This window comes from Argopecten irradians, chromosome 13 (assembly GCF_041381155.1).
Source record: "Argopecten irradians isolate NY chromosome 13, Ai_NY, whole genome shotgun sequence".
In the NCBI taxonomy this organism is placed as follows: Eukaryota; Metazoa; Mollusca; class Bivalvia; order Pectinida; family Pectinidae; genus Argopecten; species Argopecten irradians.
The window spans coordinates 32,707,271-32,724,043 of NC_091146.1; the positions used below are offsets into that span (position 1 = coordinate 32,707,271).

Below are 16,773 nucleotides of genomic sequence, written 5' to 3' on the forward strand. Positions count from 1 at the left end.
CGTTACATTTATTACATGACGTTACATTTATTACATGACATAACATTTATTACATAATGTTACATTTATTACATGACGTTACATTTATTACATGACGTTACATTTATTACATGACGTAACATTTATTACATGACATAACATTTATTACATGACGTTACATTTATAACATGACATAACATTTATTACATAATGTTACATTTATTACATGACGTTACATTTATTACATGACGTTACATTTATTACATGACGGAACATTTATTACATGACATAACATTTATTACATAATGTTACATTTATTACATGACGTTACATTTATTACATGACGTTACATTTATTACATGACGTAACATTTATTACATGACGTTACATTTATTAAATAACGTAACATTTATTACATGACATAACATTTATTACATAATGTTACATTTATTACATGACGTTACATTTATTACATGACGTTACATTTATTACATGACGTTACATTTATTACATGACGTTACATTTATTAAATAACGTAACATTTATTACATGACGTTACATTTATTACATGATTTTACATTTATTACATGACGTTACATTTATTACATGACGTAACATTTATTACATGACATAACATTTATTACATAATGTTACATTTATTACATAACGTAATATTTATAACATGACGTTACATTTATTACATGATGTAACATTTATTACATAAAGGAACATTTATTACATAATGTTACATTTATTACATAACTTAACATTTATTACATGAGGTTACATTTATTACATGACGTTACATTTATTACATGACGTTACATTTATTACATAACGTTACATTTATTACATGACGTTACATTTATTACATAACGTAACATTTATTACATAACGTAACATTTATTACATAATGTTACATTTATTACATGACGTTACATTTATTACATGACGTTACATTTATTACATAATGTAACATTTATTACATGACGTTACATTTATTACATAACGTTACATTTATTACATAACGTAATATTTATTACATGACGTTACATTTATTACATAACGGAACATTTATTACATAATGTTACATTTATTACATAACGTAACATTTATTACATGACGTTACATTTATTACATAACGTAACATTTATTACGTAACGTAACATTTATTATATAATGTTACATTTATTACATAACGTAACATTTATTACATAACGTAACATTTATAACATAATGTTACATTTATTAGGTCACCTGAGACGAAGTCTCAAGTGACCTATTCTAATCGCCTTTTGTCCGTCGTCGTGCGTCGTCCGTCGTGCGTCGTCCGTCGTGCGTCGTGCGTCGTATGTCCGTAAACAATTTACATTTTCGACTTCTTCTCCAAAACTGAAGCAATTTCAATGAAATTTTGCACAAACCTTCTAAGGCATAAGGCCAATCAAAATTGTGAATTATATGGTCCCCACCCCCCAGGGCCTGTGGGAGGGGCCAAAAGGGGTAAAATTGAGTAAAATTTCAAAAATTTTCTTCTCTACTCACAGATGTGGTAGAATCAAATACTCTTCATAGATAGAAAGGTCTTAAGGTCCTTTACAAAAATTGTGAATTATATGACCCTGAGGTCTCTAGTTTCCCCCTGGGGAGGGGGTTAAGTTTACTATATTTTATATTGGGAAAACACATTTTTGCGCATTATTTGGTCATTTGTAATAGGAAATGAGTCAAATGTTGTCAGAATTATCAGCATGAGATGACCATTTAATCCTATTAACAAATTTTCTATGACTGACCCCCAGGGGCCTTAGGGGCGGGGTCAAAAGGGGTAAAATAGGCTAAAACTTCAAAAATCTTCTTCTGAAATTCTGGAAATGGTAGAATCAAATACTTTTCATAAATAGAAAGGTCTTAAGGTCCTTTACAAAAATTGTGAATTATATGACCCTGGGGTCTCACGTTTCCCGCTGGGGAGGGGTCAAGTTTACTATAGTTTATATAGGGAAAACACATTTATGAGCATGTTTTGCTCAATTTTAATTGGAAACGAGTCAAACTTGGTTAGAATTATTAGCCTTAGATAGCATTTTAATATCATATCCATATTGGTCCTGGCCGACCCCCTGGGGGCAGAGGGGCGGGGCTAAAAAGGGGTCAAATAGGCTAAAACTTCAAAAATCTTCTGAAATTCTGGAAATGGTAGAATCAAATATTTTTCATAAATAGAAAGGTCTTAAGGTCTTTTACAAAAATTGTGAATTATATGACCCTGGGGTCTCACGTTTCCCCCTGGGGAGGGGGTCAAGTTTACTATAGTTTATATAGGGAAAACACATTTATGAGCATTTTTTGCTCAATTATCATTGGAAACGAGTCAAACTTGGTTAGAATTATTAGCCTGAGATAGCATTTTAATATCATATCCATATTGGTCCAGGCCGACCCCCTGGGGGCAGAGGGGCGGGGCCAAAAAAGGGTCAAATAGGCTAAAACTTCAAAAATATTCTTTTAAAATTCTGGAAATGGTATAATCAACCCCTTGGGGAGGGGGTCAAGTTTACTACAGTTTATATAGGAAAACACATTAATGAGCATTTTTTGCTCAATTTTCATAGGAAATGAGTCAAACTTGGTTAGAATTATTAGCCTGAGATAGCATGTTAATATCATATCCACATTGGTCCTGGCCGACCCCCTGGGGGCAGAGGGACAGGGCTAAAAAGGGTCGAATAGGCTAAAACTTCAAAAATCTTCTAAAATTCTGGATATAGTAGAATCAAATAATTATAGATGGAAAGGTCTTAAGGTGTTTTATAAAAATTGTGAATTATATGACCTTGGGGTCTCACGTTACCCCCTGGGGAGGGGTCAAGTTTACTTTAGTTTATATAGGAAAAACGTATTTGTGAACATTATTTGCCCAATTTTCGTAGGAAATTAGTCAAACTTGATTAGAATTATTAGCCATTTTAACATTCATATCCGTCCTCGATGACCCCCTGGGGGACCAGAGGGGCAGGACCAAACAGGGTCAAAATGATTAAAATTTCAAAAAATACCTCTAAGTTCACAGGTTTGATGGAAGCAAATACTCTTCATATAGGGATTGGATTGCGCTTTTATGTTAACCATGCTTGTATGGAGCAATTCCTCTAGGAATATATTCTATGGGGCGCGTTAGCGCCCCATATTGAATATATTCTTAGAGGAATTGCTCCATACAAGCATGGTTAACATAAAAGCGCAATCCAATCCCTATATTTACACTCACACGACTTTTTATTTATACTTTACGCAATAAAATTGTCATTTGAAAGTGACGTAATTATTCAATAAAAGTCGGTCAAAAGTGGGAGGAGCTTACTCAAATGAACAGCGAATTATGACGCTTCACGTAAGATAGAATTATTCATCCGCGACGACAAAAAAGTTCAATATTTTAGTGTTAAATAAACATGACAAACAAAGTAAATTTATGAGATAATTTTATTTAATCAGATCAGATTTTTAAATATATATTCAATTTTGCTAAAAGTTAATATATAGCGTAATAACATAAAGTATTTGTACTCGGCCACATGTGTGAACTCGGTGACCGTTGTGAAGCGAGGCGAAGCTGACGCACACTTACACACTGGAGTTTGCAGAAGTTGACAAAAACCGGTTTTCAAGTAGCTCAATGTGTTTGAGATTGTCGTCTGACTTGACGATATTACATCCTTGGGAGCCATGTGATTATATTATAATCTACGCTTAGATCCATCGCCATCGATAGATTTAATAACTTCACTTGTGTTCGATGGATACAATGTAGCTGTGTTGACGCGTAACTGTCAACACGTGGATTACTAGCGGTGCATGTTTTATAATACACACGATTAAATTCTCAAAGAACAGAGACAAGAGGATATGTTTATAACTGACCTCTGTCAGAGGGTCCCACGCCCGTCCACCCCAAAGACTTGATCGTAGGACGAACACAGACACAGAGGTAATGTTTACATTTGACATCCATCATTTGTAACAAAAGTGAAAGCACTGCACGTCGACCCGGTCGGGATATTTTTCCCGTTTCTTTATACAATTGTTAATTTAAAAAATGTTTGTATCATGTATAAATATAAAACATATATGTATTGTTCATATTTTTCCAAATTTCTATGAAAAACAACGATATACACGTAATGTTGCGTCAAAATGTAAACAAAGCCATGTGTTTCTTTAAAAAAAAGTAGCCCCTTTACGTTGCATAGAACATTTTCATACGCAAGTTCAAAGTTCAATGTTACCATGCAGTTATGGTAAACAAAATCGGCTAGTACTTGCGTATAGTGAACAAGACTAGCAAGTGTAAATATAGTCTAAAAAGTCAAATTTATAAATCTGACCAACTTCAAGGCCCAGCATATAGTGTTTATATGTCTTTAATTTGTTTCATTATTTGTTTCATTATATATTCTAACTCAGGTGACCGTTAAGGCCCATGGGCCTCTTGTTACATAACGTAACATTTATTACATGAGGTTACATTTATTACATAATGTAACATTTATTACATAACGTTACATTTATTACATGACGTTACATTTATTACATGACGTTACATTTATTACATAACGTAACATTTATAACATGACGTTACATTTATTACATGACGTAATATTTATTACATAACGTAATATTTATTACATAACGTAACATTTATTACATAACGTAACATTTATTACATGACGTTACATTTATTAGATAATGTTACATTTATTACATAATGTTACATTTATTACATAACGTAACATTTATTACATAACGTAATATTTATTACATAACGGAACATTTATTACAAACAGTAACATTTATTACATAACGTTACGTTTATTACATGACGTTACATTTATTACATGACGTTACTTTTATTACATGACGTTACATTTATTACATGACGTTACATTTATTACATGACGTTACATTTATTACATGACGTTACATTTATTACATAACGTAACATTTATTACATGACGTTACATTTATTACATGACGTTACATTTATTACATAACGTAACATTTATTACATGACGTTACATTTATTACATGATGTAATTTTTATTACATAATGTAATATTTATTACATAATGTTACATTTATTACATAACGGAACATATATTACATAACGGAACATTTATTACATAATGTAACATTTATTACATAACGTAACATTTATTACATGACGTTATATTTATTACATGACGTTACATTTATTACATAACGTAACACTTATTACATGACGTTACATTTATTACATAACGTAATATTTATTACATAATGTTACATTTATTACATAACGGAACATTTATAACATAATGTAACATTTATTACATAACGTAACATTTATTACATGACGTTATATTTATTACATGACGTTACATTCATTACATAACGTAACATTTATTACATAACGTAACATTTATTACATGACGTTACATTTATTACATAACGTAATATTTATTACATAATGTTACATTTATTACATAACGGAACATTTATTACATAACGGAACATTTATTACATAATGTAACATTTATTACATAACGTAACATTTATTACATGACGTTATATTTATTACATGACGTTACATTTATTACATAATGTAACATTTATTACATAACGTAACATTTATTACATGACGTTACATTTATTACATAACGAAACATTTATTACATAATGTTACATTTATTACATGACGGAACATTTATTACATAATGTAACATTTATTACATAACGTTACATTTATTACATAACGTAACATTTATTACATAATGTAACATTTATTACATAACGTTACATTTATTACATAACGTAACATTTATAACATAACGTTACATTTATTACATAATGTAACATTTATAACATGACGTTATATTTATTACATGACGTTATATTTATTACATGACGTTACATTTATTACATAACGTTATATTTATTGCATAATGTTACATTTATTACATGACGTAACATTTATTACATAACGTAACATTTATTACATAACGTAACATTTATTACATAACGTAACATTTATTACATGACGTTACATTTATTACATAACGTAACATTTATTACATGACGTAACATTTATTACATAACGTAACATTTATTACATAACGTTACATTTATTACATAACGTAACATTTATTACATAATGTTACATTTATTACATAACGTTACATTTATTACATAATGTAACATTTATTACATAACGTAAGATTTATTACATGACGTTACATGTATTACATAACAAAACATTTATTACATAATGTTACATTTATTACATGACGGAACATTTATTACATAATGTAACATTTATTACATAACGTTACATTTATTATATAACGTAACATTTATTACATAATGTAACATTTATTACATAACGTTACATTTATTACATAACGTTACATTTATTACATAACGGAACATTTGTTACATAACGTAACATTTATTACATAATGTAACATTTATTACATAATGTAACATTTATTACATAACGGAACATTTATAGAACATTTATTACATAACGTAACATTCATTACATAATGTCACATTTTTCCATATGACGTCATTGCAGGTCTACAGGGACACCTTTGGTCCGAGACTATATTAACAAGTCAACTGTTTGACTACATGATTTTTCCACGACTCCTGGCTATAGCAGAACGTGGCTGGCATCGAGCATCATGGGAAGACATTGAACAGGAGGCGGAACGGAAGTCGGCCATTTTGGCAGACTGGAAGGTCTTTGCAAAAATTCTGGGAACAAAGGAACTTCGACGCCTAGATGATCTGAATATCCAATACCGTGTTCCTCCACCCGGGGCAAGGTATTGTTCTACTAAAGGCTCAGCTGTTAAATTAGTGAAGTAATTTTGCTACTGTAGTGCTATGAGTAAAAGACACAGGATGGGACATTCATCAAAAGAAACGTAAAAAGTAGGCGGAGAGTAGAATGCAAGTTATTGTATAGAAATATTATGAAGCTGTATATGCTCCGCTTTTATCATAACAGGCGTGACTTTGAAAGCTAAATATGTAAATGCATGTTGCAATTTAACATGTGTTAATATGTAAACGCATCCTCGATGCTCCATGTACTATTTGCTCTGTCGTTAATTCACCCCTGCAATATGTTATAACAAAACGGAAGGCCATTGGTGCGACGCTCACGTTGATTGGTTCCTTGATGTACATGTAAAGAATGACAAAACGATACACTGTGGTAAACTGTTTAACTTTGACATTGCGTGGTACTTCCTTTGTAATCTGCAATGGAAGTCTCTGAAGGCCTGTGTGTTTTTACTGATCTGCCTTCAGCTGTACCATGGGATAGTCCAGGGGTAAATAAAATGACGGTGATTGTAATCCCTGGAGTATTGAGGGTGATGTGAACGGTGTCCACCATCTTATAAGTTCTGCATTTCATTGATTTCAGGGTTTCCGGTGGCGCAGTACACCCGACAGTGACGTTTCCAGGACTGGATGTCGAGTTTAGACGACCTGACCAATCGCAGTGGTCTACCTATTTAAATCAGGGTATCAATTTCAACGGAACTGATGTCATGTACTTGAGAACCAGGTACAGTACATTTGCTGCTTTGACACGTAAGATAGACTGTATTTGCATAATTGTATATATATTTGCATCAGAAATATATCTGCAATTGACTGATGATTCTTTTCTTGATTTTCAGATCCGCCGCTGGTACAAGAGTCAGCAGGGAAGTCACGGTGACGTCAGGTAAGAGCGTATTAAAAGTTTAGCTATGATATTGTGACGGCAGATTTCGCTCCGAAATATTTTTTCCAGTTATAATACAACAATTATGAAAAGGTAGATAAAATGGGAAAAAAGGGGGAAAAAGGAAAAAGCAATAAACAGTGATAACGTCACATGGTACTAATATGTGTGAATCATAAGATATCAATCTATTTCCTTTAGATACATACAAATAACTCGAATTTCACATTATGAAAACTGTAGATATATCGGAGACGTCGAAGCATTATCTCTAATGAATTTGAAATCCACACAGTGTAACATAATGTGCTCTACTGTGAGAGGAGAGTCACATGTCTGGCATGTAGGAAGGACCTCGCCTCTCAGCAGATGCACATGGGTAAGATATGTATGACCAGTTCGGAACCGAGAAAGGACTACTTCCTCTCTGCGATCTCTGCAACTGGACAACTAAGATAAAAGTTTAGGTTTTATCTCAAAAACGTTTATTGTTTGTTTCGATGGACCACTTTTGTTGCCAATGATATTTGATGGCTGACTGTCAGTGTATGGTAGTTTCAAATCTGTTTGTATCAAGTTGAGTGCAGTCTTGGTTGTTTATGAGCTTTATCATTCCAATTTATGTATGCCAACATTGCAGGGACTCCAGAGAAAAGTATTTTGATTTTTGAATATTTTCCTGATTTCTTTGTGACTTTTCTGACCTTTGTTATCACATTCTAACAATGAAGGTTTTTTACAATTAACAGTTGTCCTGATTTTCCTTTAATTGTTTGGTGTATTGCTATTCTCATAATTAATATTTCTTCCTCGCAGATCCAGTCCTGCGACCGGCCGATCAGGACGACATAGACTATATCGCCACAAATTTGGTTGTGAAGCAAGAAGTGGTCGACAACCTTCTGAATGACGTCACAGTAAAATTACGACTTAGTTTGAACAACACAGGGGAGAGAACTGTACATGCATCAAACTGGAACATCTATTTTGAAAGCATTCGTCTAATTGAACCAAACCGTTACCCCTACCCTGATGGAATTGAGTTTGGCGACTTCAGACTCTTCCATATGACAGGGAGTCTTTACAGATTGATTCCAGAAACGTCCTTCCCGCCCATGGTGCCCGGGCAGACAGTAGAGATTATGTACGAGGCCAAGTACTGGCAGGCAGCTCGTACCGACTTCATGCCGAATATGTTCGTTGTAGGCGAAGGAATGGAAAGTAAGATCATACAGTCAACAGCCTCGGAGACTTTAGACTTTGTGGGCGATTTCCCAACAAAGCATCAGTGGAAGAGGTACCCACATGATCAGTACGATCCATTTCTGGCCCGAACACGGTACACAATAAACTCTGATGTCACAGATATGGGTGCTGCTGGTAAACGCCTGATTCCAACACCACTGATGGAAAATTTATCGGATGCTGTCAAGGTTACCGTTACGAATGACTGGGTTGTAGTTAACTCTCTGAACTTTCAACAGGAGGCTTTGGCATTAGCAGGTACATCCATAAGTAAAGCCTATGTTTTTATGTGAAACGTGCATTATTTCATAATACTCAAATAATGATAAGCAGAAATGAAAACGAGAGTCATCTTCGAAGGGTGTAAATAAATAATGAAAGAGGTTGCAAGCCGAAGTTGCAACAAATATGCATATTTTGTTGACTGGTACATCATAACACATGCACATAAATAATATAACATAAAGTAATTCAGTACATCACGCGACATAATACTGGATTCCGATTGGCTACACACATGGGTATAATTTGCAATAGGTATGAGAGAAAAATACTCTTTCACATGTGGATATGAAGGACAGGGATATTCTACCCTCGGGACCACAAAATGTTGTAAAACCCGAGGAAAGCCCCGGGTTTTACAACATTTTAAGACCTTAGGGTAGAATATCCCTATCCTTCATATCCACATATGAAAGAGTCTTATATTCCATAGTAACCCCAAGCATGGTTGAAGTTCTTATAAAGCGATCACTTCATGTTATGTTGTTATTTGCCTCTGTGAATACAAACATGAGCAGTTGAATTAACTATCATTATGTTTTCTAACATTGCTATTTTTCAGAGATGTTCGGCCTTTCTCTGGTCAACACTAGACCAACAGCCAAGTATATTGAATACCACAAAGAGGTTGTGCTCGTCCAGAACTCGAACATTGTCCATTCGGAAGCATATCAAGTCGACATTAATTCAGGCAGTAATGTTATTCTCTTAACAGCCAATGAAAGTGCTGGGGCATTTTATGCAATGAAGACATTAAAGGCACTGTCAATTCAAACCCAAACTGGAACAGAAGTTCCGAACGGAACAGTGACAGATGGCCCTCGATTTAAATACCGGGGCATGCATCTGGATGTTGGACGTAATTTTTACTCAAAGGCGAAAGTTCTTAATCTGCTGGATGTCATGGCAACGTATAAGATGAACAGGTTACATTTTCATCTGACTGACGACGAAGGTTGGCGTCTTGAGATACCTGGCTTACCAGAACTCACAGAGGTGAGTAGACATATTTAACAAAAAAATTTCAAAACAAACAGGGTTTTATTTCCCCAGCAGTTGTTAGAGAGCTAGAGACAAATATTGTCATGTCAACGTCTGCATATTTTACCTTATTTTCCGGTTTTTGTTTCAAAATCATTACTCGTCCTTACGTCCTGACATTGCCTGATTTTTTTGTGTTATTCGCCCTATTGAAGAAGACTGGTAGTTTTTGTTATGGCTTTCACAATAAACATTCGAACATTTGTAATCATGTGTCAATTCACAACGGGATGGAATGTGCTGTATAGTGTCTGATATAGTATTCAGTAAGAATTCATGTTTTGTATAAGAGCGTTGTTCTTCGATACTATAATAACAAGAACGTCCACAATCAGTCACTATGTGCCCGTTATAAATATTTACAAATAATATTTGTTGTTTCCTTCAGGTTGGTGCACATCGATGCTACGATGAAGACGAAACCAGGTGTATACTTACACAGCTTGGCTCAGGACCACATAACTCTGCGCCTGGCTCCGGTTTTTACAATGTGTCCGACTATCGGGAGATACTTACAAACGCCGCGCAGCGTCACATCATGGTCATTCCGGAGTTTGACATGCCTGGACATGCACGTGCAGCCATTAAATCAATGGCGGCTCGTAGGTTGAAATTTCCATCAAATAAAGTTGCTGCTGACGAATATCTGCTGACAGAGCCTGGCGATCCGTCACAGTACCTCAGTGTCCAATGGTACACAGATAACGCTATGAACCCTTGTCTGAATTCCACCTTCAGATTTACGAATCACGTGATCACAGAAGTCATCAAAATGCATCAAGACATCCAGCCGCTGCAGATGTTCCATTTCGGGGGAGATGAAGTAGCAAAGGGGGCGTGGCTGAATTCCTCTGCTTGTCAGTCATTAATGGCGTCGAATAACGACATCAACAGTGTCGCCGACCTCAAAGGGTATTTTGTAAGCAAAATTGTTGACCAGGTGGCGGCACATGGTTTAGACACTGGCGCATGGGAAGATGGACTTATGAATGGAAAGGAGACACAAGATAGAACCAAACTTCCTAATAATATCAAGTAAGTTAAATATAAAGCCAGTTCCGTCATAAAAGGTTGCCATGTCCTCGTGCTCTTTGCACCATCCCGACCTCACATTCAACGTGAAATGTCTTGTTCAGCTGCTTCAATTTCATGTGAATTACGTATTGTCACTAAGATTGCAATTGTATCGTTCATTAGTCTTCTCGATGCAGCTATGTGTTTCTATTCCCTATGAGACAAGAACACATGCTTCCCTAGTTGTTTGTCGCTAAGTCTGTGTTTACATTTCAGTATATACGGCTATGCCTGGGATAACGTATGGGAATGGGGCTCTGGTGACCGATCGTATAGGCTGGCTAACGCAGGATATAAGGTAAGTGATTCAGGAAATATTTGTGTATGTATGTTATACATCTAGTGGTCTAGACCATGATGTATGGGACTGCTACATTAGTAGGGGACAAGGGAAGACGAGGGGCGTACGGTAAAACATCCTCCTTACATATGCATCCTAGAGGACAATCATGATTCACATTAAACGCCTACACGTGCCCATGCAGCATCAGTTAGTTCTTGTATGAGTTAAATATAATCACCGGGAGAACAAAATTTCTTCAAGCACAATACAGCAATCCCTGATTAATATATAGGAGCGTTTTTCAACTCTTGTACCTGTTTATATCAAGTGTCCGTTTGGTAAAGAAGAATTTAGATTATCATGATCCAACTTAAAAAGATGCTACACCGCTGACGAATGGTATTTTTTCTCTATCAAAAACAGGAGCAGTTTTCTTCAGTTACAAAAGTTACTTACTTTACACCATTACCACCATTGGAAATGTTGAGCTTCTTATTTTACTTCAATATAAAAATGATAACAATAAATAATTGCGTCCCGAAAAAACGATGCCCTACATGGAATACTGATTACGTATGCACCAAAGGCAAAATAAAATTTTATATTATTTTTGTGATAATTAGACACATATATACATGATTAAACACAAGTTATTGTTCACATGATGCGTGTCATTTATGCTCTGTCGGCGGTGTAGCATCTTTAAATGCTAACGACTTTATCACTGCATTACGCGGATTGATTGTGCAATTCATTATATCTGTCATATTGATTGACAGGTTGTGTTAGGGCATGCCACCCATCTATATTTCGACCACCCGTACGAGCCTGATCCAGAAGAACGCGGGTACTATTGGGCCACGCGCTACACAGACACCCGAAAAACTTTTGGATACATACCCGGTAACATTTACCTGAACGCCAAGGTAAAGACCTCAGGGCAGCCGCTAACTCAGGAGGATATTTGTGGGGGACAAACATGTCTAAAACTGGAGAAACCAGAGAACATCGAGGGTAAGTTAAAAACAAAACGTGCTTCTAGCCCGGAGAAGATATTTGTTGGGGACCAAGATGTCTAAACCTGCAGAAACCAGAGACATCGTTGGTAATTAAAAAAATATTTCCATAGCCCGGGGGATATTTGTGGGGGACCAAAATGTCTGAAACTGGAGAACATCGAGTGTAAGATTAAAGAAAACGTTCCTAAACCGGAGATGATATTTGAGGTTGGGGTGGGGAGGGGACAACGTGCCTGAGACTTGAGAAAGAAAACATTATTTGTAAGTCAATGGAACATAGAACAATTTTTTTTAACTTAGGATAATTTTAGACGGAAGACTGATTCAGGATCTAAATTCCTCAAACATATTTTGAGATTAGACCGCTTTCTCTGCACCAAAGACGGTCCTGTTTTATATGCCTGTCATCTTTGTTATCATGTCAGAGTTCAAATCTTTGTAATGGTATTATATAGTTTCAAATTACACAAATGAATAGGCCAATGTATCAAATGAATTAACCGCGTTTGTCATTTTTGTTGAGATTAACCAGTTTCTCTGCATCAAGATGAACGAATAGTTATAGTGTATATTAATGTTTTACCTCAATTACAATCGATAAAATATTGATATGTAGGTATCCAAGGACACTTATGGCGGGAAACAGTTCGGACAGACGAACAAGTTGATCAGATGATTTTCCCGCGCATTCTTGCTGTGGCGGAAAGGGCGTGGCACAAGGCGTGGTGGGAGACATTAGACAACGAAGCAGAAAGACTCGCTGGACAAAAGTCAGACTGGATAAAATTTGCTAATACACTAGGATATCGGGAGTTATCTACCCTTGATTCGATGGGTGTTAAATACAGAGTACCACCGCCTGGGGGCATGTAAGTATATCGATGTACATTTTAAATGTTAGATTAGATTCAAGTTATATTTGGTCAAATTCAAACAATAATATTATAATCATGTTAACTAAATTTCTAATGATAGATCAAAGAATGGAGAATTAATGGTAAATTCGGGTTTCCCCGGACTCCCGATAGAGGTCAGCACAGACAACGGTAAAACGTGGAAAGAGGTCAAAATGTCAAGTAGGGTCAATGAGGGATCATCACTAAAGTTACGGACCAAGTAAGTACAGAGAATTGATCGTACTAACCACATTCCGAATTGTCTTATTTCCAGTATCTGGATATGGAAAATATACATTTCAAAAATTATTTTGTTGCATCAGTAATCCAATAGGGTTGTATGATATTAGGAATTATACAGGGTTATGTTGTATAACATCAGGAATTATACAGTGTTCTGTTGTATAACATTAGGAGTTATACAGGTTTCTGTTGTATAACATCAGGAATTATACCGTGTTATGTTGTATAACATCAGGAATTATACAGGGTTATGTTGTATAACATCAGGAATTATACAGGGTTATGTTGTATAACATCAGGAATTATACAGGGTTCTGTTGTATAACATCAGGAATTATACAGGGTTCTGTTGTATAACATCAGGAATTATACAGGGTTATGTTGTATAACATCAGGAATTATACAGGGTTCTGTTGTATAACATCAGGAATTATACAGGGTTCTGTTGTATAACATCAGGAATTATACAGGGTTCTGTTGTATAACATCAGGAATTATACAGTGTTCTGTTGTATAACATCAGGAATTATACAGGGTTATGTTGTATAACATCAGGAATTATACAGGGTTCTGTTGTATAATATCAGGAATTATACCGTGTTATGTTGTATAACATCAGGAATTATACAGGGTTATGTTGTATAACATCAGGAATTATACAGGGTTATGTTGTATAACATCAGGAATTATACAGGGTTATGTTGTATAACATCAGGAATTACAGGGTTCTGTTGTATAACATCAGGAATTATACAGTGTTCTGTTGTATAACATCAGGAATTGAACAGGGTTATGTTGTATAACATCAGGAATTATACAGGGTTATGTTGTATAACATAAGGAATTATACAGGGTTCTGTTGTATAACATTAGGAATTATACAGGGTTACGTTGTATAATATCAGGAATTATACAGGGTTCTGTTGTATAACATTAGGAATTATACAGGGTTATGTTGTATAACATCAGGAATTATACAGGGTTCTGTTGTATAACATTAGGAATTATACAGGGTTATGTTGTATAACATCAGGAATTATACAGGGTTCTGTTGTATAACATTAGGAATTATACAGGGTTATGTTGTATAACATCAGGAATTATACAGGGTTCTGTTGTATAACATCAGGAATTATACAGGGTTTGTTGTATAACATAAGGAATTATACAGGGTTATGTTGTATAACATTAGGAATTATACAGGGTTATGTTGTATAACATCAGGAATTATACAGGGTTATGTTGTATAACATCAGGAATTATACAGGGTTCTGTTGTATAACATTAGGATTTATAACAGATAGGTTATGTTGTATAACATCAGGAATTATACAGGGTTCTGTTGTATAACATTAGGAATTATACAGGGTTCTGTTGTATAACATCAGGAATTATACAGAGTTCTGTTGTATAACAGGAATTACAGGTTATGTTCTATAACATTAGGAATTATACAGGGTTCTGTTGTATAACATTAGGAATTACAGGGTTATGTTCTATAACATTAGGAATTATACAGAGTTATGTTGTATAACATCAGGAATTATACAGGGTTCTGTTGTATAACATCAGGAATTATACAGGGTTCTGTTGTATAACATCAGGAATTACAGGGTTATGTTGTATAACATCAGGAATTATACAGGGTTCTGTTGTATAACATCAGGAATTACAGGGTTATGTTGTATAACATCAGGAATTATACAGGGTTCTGTTGTATAACATTAGGAATTATACAGGGTTATGTTTTATAACATCAGGAATTATACCGTGTTATGTTGTATAACATTAGGAATTATACAGGGCTCTGTTGTATAACATTAGGAGTTATACAGGGTTCTGTTGTATAACATCAGGAATTACAGGGTTATGTTGTATAACATTAGGAATTATACAGGGTTCTGTTGTATAACATCAGGAATTATACAGGGTTCTGTTGTATAACATTAGGAATTATACAGGGTTCTGTTGTATAACATCAGGAATTACAGGGTTATGTTGTATAACATCAGGAATTATACAGGGTTCTGTTGTATAACATCAGGAATTATACCGTGTTATGTTGTATAACATTAGGAATTATACAGGGCTCTGTTGTATAATATCAGGAATTACAGGGTTATGTTGTATAACATCAGGAATTATACCGTGTTATGTTGTATAACATTAGGAATTATACAGGGCTCTGTTGTATAATATCAGGAATTACAGGGTTATGTTGTATAACATCAGGAATTATACAGGGTTCTGTTGTATAACATTAGGAATTATACAGGGTTCTGTTGTATAACATCAGGAATTACAGGGTTATGTTGTATAACATCAGGAATTATACAGGGTTCTGTTGTATAACATTAGGAATTACAGGGTAGTAGTCCGAGGTCGATATTTTTTCTGTGGTCGATATAACCATGTATTGACCGAAATCAAAATGCTATAATTGTTTTATTATTTTTTCTGAAATTGTTACATTTTGAAATGAGTGTGAAACTAAATGAGCATCGCATTTTAAATTCTGCTTCGTGATGACAGTTACAATCCTATGACTTTGTAACAAGTATAATTCAAAAACAACATATTAAAACAGTATCAATTGATGCACTTCAAGCTTTTATTACATGAACCCGGTGCATGCGTGTTTGTAAATTGCATACATGTACATGTACTCCATTATACATGTAGCTCCATGTCTTAAGGACAGTCAATTAAATGTATAGTTTGTTCTCCGTTGAAATAATACACTTCGACGTCAAACATATATTAACAGATTCAGATTGACATTAAGATACATTATCTTATGCTTAGTACTCCATTCCGTAAAATGAAAGTCGTATACATACAGTAGGATTAGCCTAGGCCTAATGTTGTAAGTAGCCTAGGTGTAATTTTAAAAATAAATATCAAACGTATTCACTATTCAATGGCTCC

The 16,773-nt window shown here is 34.5% G+C and overlaps 1 protein-coding gene across 1 annotated transcript in view; it reads left to right on the top strand.

Annotated features, from left to right (window-relative positions):
* LOC138305960 (uncharacterized) overlaps positions 1 to 16,773 on the top strand; it is a 35,965-nt gene that overhangs the window by 15,723 nt on the left and 3,469 nt on the right. The window contains exons 6-15 of the mRNA XM_069246265.1: positions 6,596 to 6,848; positions 7,457 to 7,600; positions 7,716 to 7,762; positions 8,579 to 9,265; positions 9,852 to 10,285; positions 10,719 to 11,365; positions 11,621 to 11,702; positions 12,467 to 12,701; positions 13,323 to 13,575; positions 13,682 to 13,822. Of these exons, the coding sequence (XP_069102366.1) occupies positions 6,596 to 6,848; positions 7,457 to 7,600; positions 7,716 to 7,762; positions 8,579 to 9,265; positions 9,852 to 10,285; positions 10,719 to 11,365; positions 11,621 to 11,702; positions 12,467 to 12,701; positions 13,323 to 13,575; positions 13,682 to 13,822 (2,923 nt within the window). The remainder of the gene's footprint in view (positions 1 to 6,595; positions 6,849 to 7,456; positions 7,601 to 7,715; positions 7,763 to 8,578; positions 9,266 to 9,851; positions 10,286 to 10,718; positions 11,366 to 11,620; positions 11,703 to 12,466; positions 12,702 to 13,322; positions 13,576 to 13,681; positions 13,823 to 16,773) is intronic.